The sequence below is a fragment of the Parus major genome, unplaced genomic scaffold (assembly GCF_001522545.3).
Source record: "Parus major isolate Abel unplaced genomic scaffold, Parus_major1.1 Scaffold276, whole genome shotgun sequence".
Lineage (NCBI taxonomy): Eukaryota > Metazoa > Chordata > Aves > Passeriformes > Paridae > Parus > Parus major.
In genome coordinates, this window is record NW_015379268.1 from 109,390 (window position 1) to 111,541 (window position 2,152).

Consider the following 2,152-nt stretch of genomic DNA (forward strand, 5'->3'; position numbering starts at 1 on the left):
CTGCATCCCTGCCTCTCCATCCCTGCCTCTCCAGCTCCATCCCTGCCTCTTCCAGCCCCATCCCAGCTCTCCCCTGTCCCTCCCAGACCCTCCCTGGCACCAGCTTGCCGTGGCCAGCCATTCAGTCTGTGATGATTCCAGGCAGGCAGTGCCAGAGCTGGGAATGCTGAGAAGGGTGTCCCGAGGTCCAGGGGGACCCTCTAGGGTCCAGCCCGTGCCGTGGCCTCTGGTGCTGTCCCCCGGCAGCCCCGAGCGCTGGGCTCACCTGCAGACGCCTCCCTGGAGGTGTCACAGCCGGGGATCCCCGGGGCTCTGCAGCTCCCTCAGCCTGATCCCGGCAGAGCCGCTCCAGCCCTGCAGCATCACAGGGTGCTCGGCGGGCTCTCCCCAGCCTGTCCTGTCCCGCATGTTCTGGAGAGCCAGCGCTGGGCCACCATCTACAGGGTGGCTGCACTACCTGGGCACCTCCTGACACTGCCCAGAAATGTCCTGGGACCCCTGGGACCCCCAGTGCTGAGCTGTGCCCAGCCACTTGCTGGGACTGACCCCTCAGGGCGCTGGTTCCTCAGCCCTGCCCCGGCACCAGAGCCGGCTCCTCCTGGGCACCGTGCGCCCCCAGCACGGGCAGGGCTGCCACGGGGGGCACATGGGCCAGGGAGCTCTCACAGGTGGCCAGGGAGCTCTCAGAGGTGGCCAGGGAGGTCTCACAGGTGGCCAGGGAGGTCTCACAGGTGGCCAGGGAGCTCTCAGAGGTGGCCAGGGAGCTCTCAGAGGTGGCCAGGGAGCTCTCACAGGTGGCCAGGGAGCTCTCACAGGTGGCTGGGGATGTGCTGGCAGCACCGAGCACAAGAACCGGTTGCCCCTGCTCCTGCCGTTGGCAAAGGCGGTGACGGGGGCCGGGATGAGCGCGCGGGCGCAGCCCCCCACTCCGACCTGCTGTCCCCACCCCAAATCCCGCATGGCACCGAGGGGCTCAGCCCTTCCTCCTCCTCCTCCTCCTCCTCCTGCAGCAGCGCTGCCCAGCCCGGAGCCCTCGGGGATCCCCGGGGGCTGGGCCCTGCAGCGGGGAGCCCCCAACGCTGAGCTCTTACTTTTCTCTGTGGCTTCCAGGAGTTTCCTCCTCCCGCGTTTCTTCTGGGGGTCGGAAGGGGCCAGCTCACCCTCATCGGCCGGGGCGTCCAGGCCCTCCTTGGGGGTGCAGCGGCCGTTCTCCAGCGCCCGGCCCGTCTCTCCGTCCGCCAGACTCTCCGTCTCGTCCTCCTCGGGCCGGCCGCCCTTGGGGCTCCCGGCCTCCTCCGTGTCCCCCTCCACGTCCCCGTTGGGCAGCGGCTCGGCGGGACTGGCCTCCGGACAGGGCGGGGGGCACTTGGGGACGGCCGCGGTGTCTTTGGGGGTGTCACTGCTTTCCGCCTGCTGAGAGGAGGGGAGGGAGCTGCGGTCGGTGCTGGCAGGGGGGACAACAGCACTGAAAAGTCCCGGTCCCACCTCCTGTATACCAGCCCTGACAGCCACTGCTGCCTGCTGAGGGGAGCCTTGGGACCAGGACACGGTGTCACAGCATCTTCAGGGCCAGGACACATGGATGTGACACTCTCACGAGCAGGACACGCTGCTGTGTCACCCTGAGCACCGGGACACCGCACCACGGCACTCTCAGAACCAGAACAGCCAGGTGTGTGTGACAGCCTCGTGGACCAGGACACACTTCCATGAGCTGCTCAGGGCCAGGACACGTTACCACAACAGCCTCAGACCACGACACAACGGCACGGCACCCCCAGGACAGGGACAGAGTGACAAGGTACCTTTGGGACAATGACAAAAGGCCCTGACATCCTCAGGACCATAACAAAAGGTGCCACACCGCGAGGATCAGGACTTGGAGCCACAGAACGCTCAGGACCACAACACGAGGACAGGACAGCACAGGACATGCTGCTGTGACACCCTCAGGGACACAGGGACATGACCCTGCAGGAGAACCACACCGGGCCATCACACCTGCAGAGCAAGGTGCCACAACACTCTGGGCACCGGGCAGAGGGGCCACTGGCACTGCCCAGCCTGCCTGGCACGCCTGTGCCACCACCCTGGGCTGAGAGGACAGCGAGGGGACAGCAAGGGGGCCACCCCCACTGGCAGAGCCAGGCCC

The 2,152-nt window shown here is 67.4% G+C and overlaps 1 protein-coding gene across 1 annotated transcript in view; it reads right to left on the bottom strand.

Annotated features, from left to right (window-relative positions):
- The window catches only part of DNMT3A (DNA methyltransferase 3 alpha), a 28,785-nt gene that overhangs the window by 16,183 nt on the left and 10,450 nt on the right, over positions 1 to 2,152 (bottom strand). Inside the window, exon 3 of the mRNA XM_015615836.3 lies at positions 1,092 to 1,410. Coding sequence (XP_015471322.1) covers positions 1,092 to 1,410 — 319 coding nt within the window. The remainder of the gene's footprint in view (positions 1 to 1,091; positions 1,411 to 2,152) is intronic.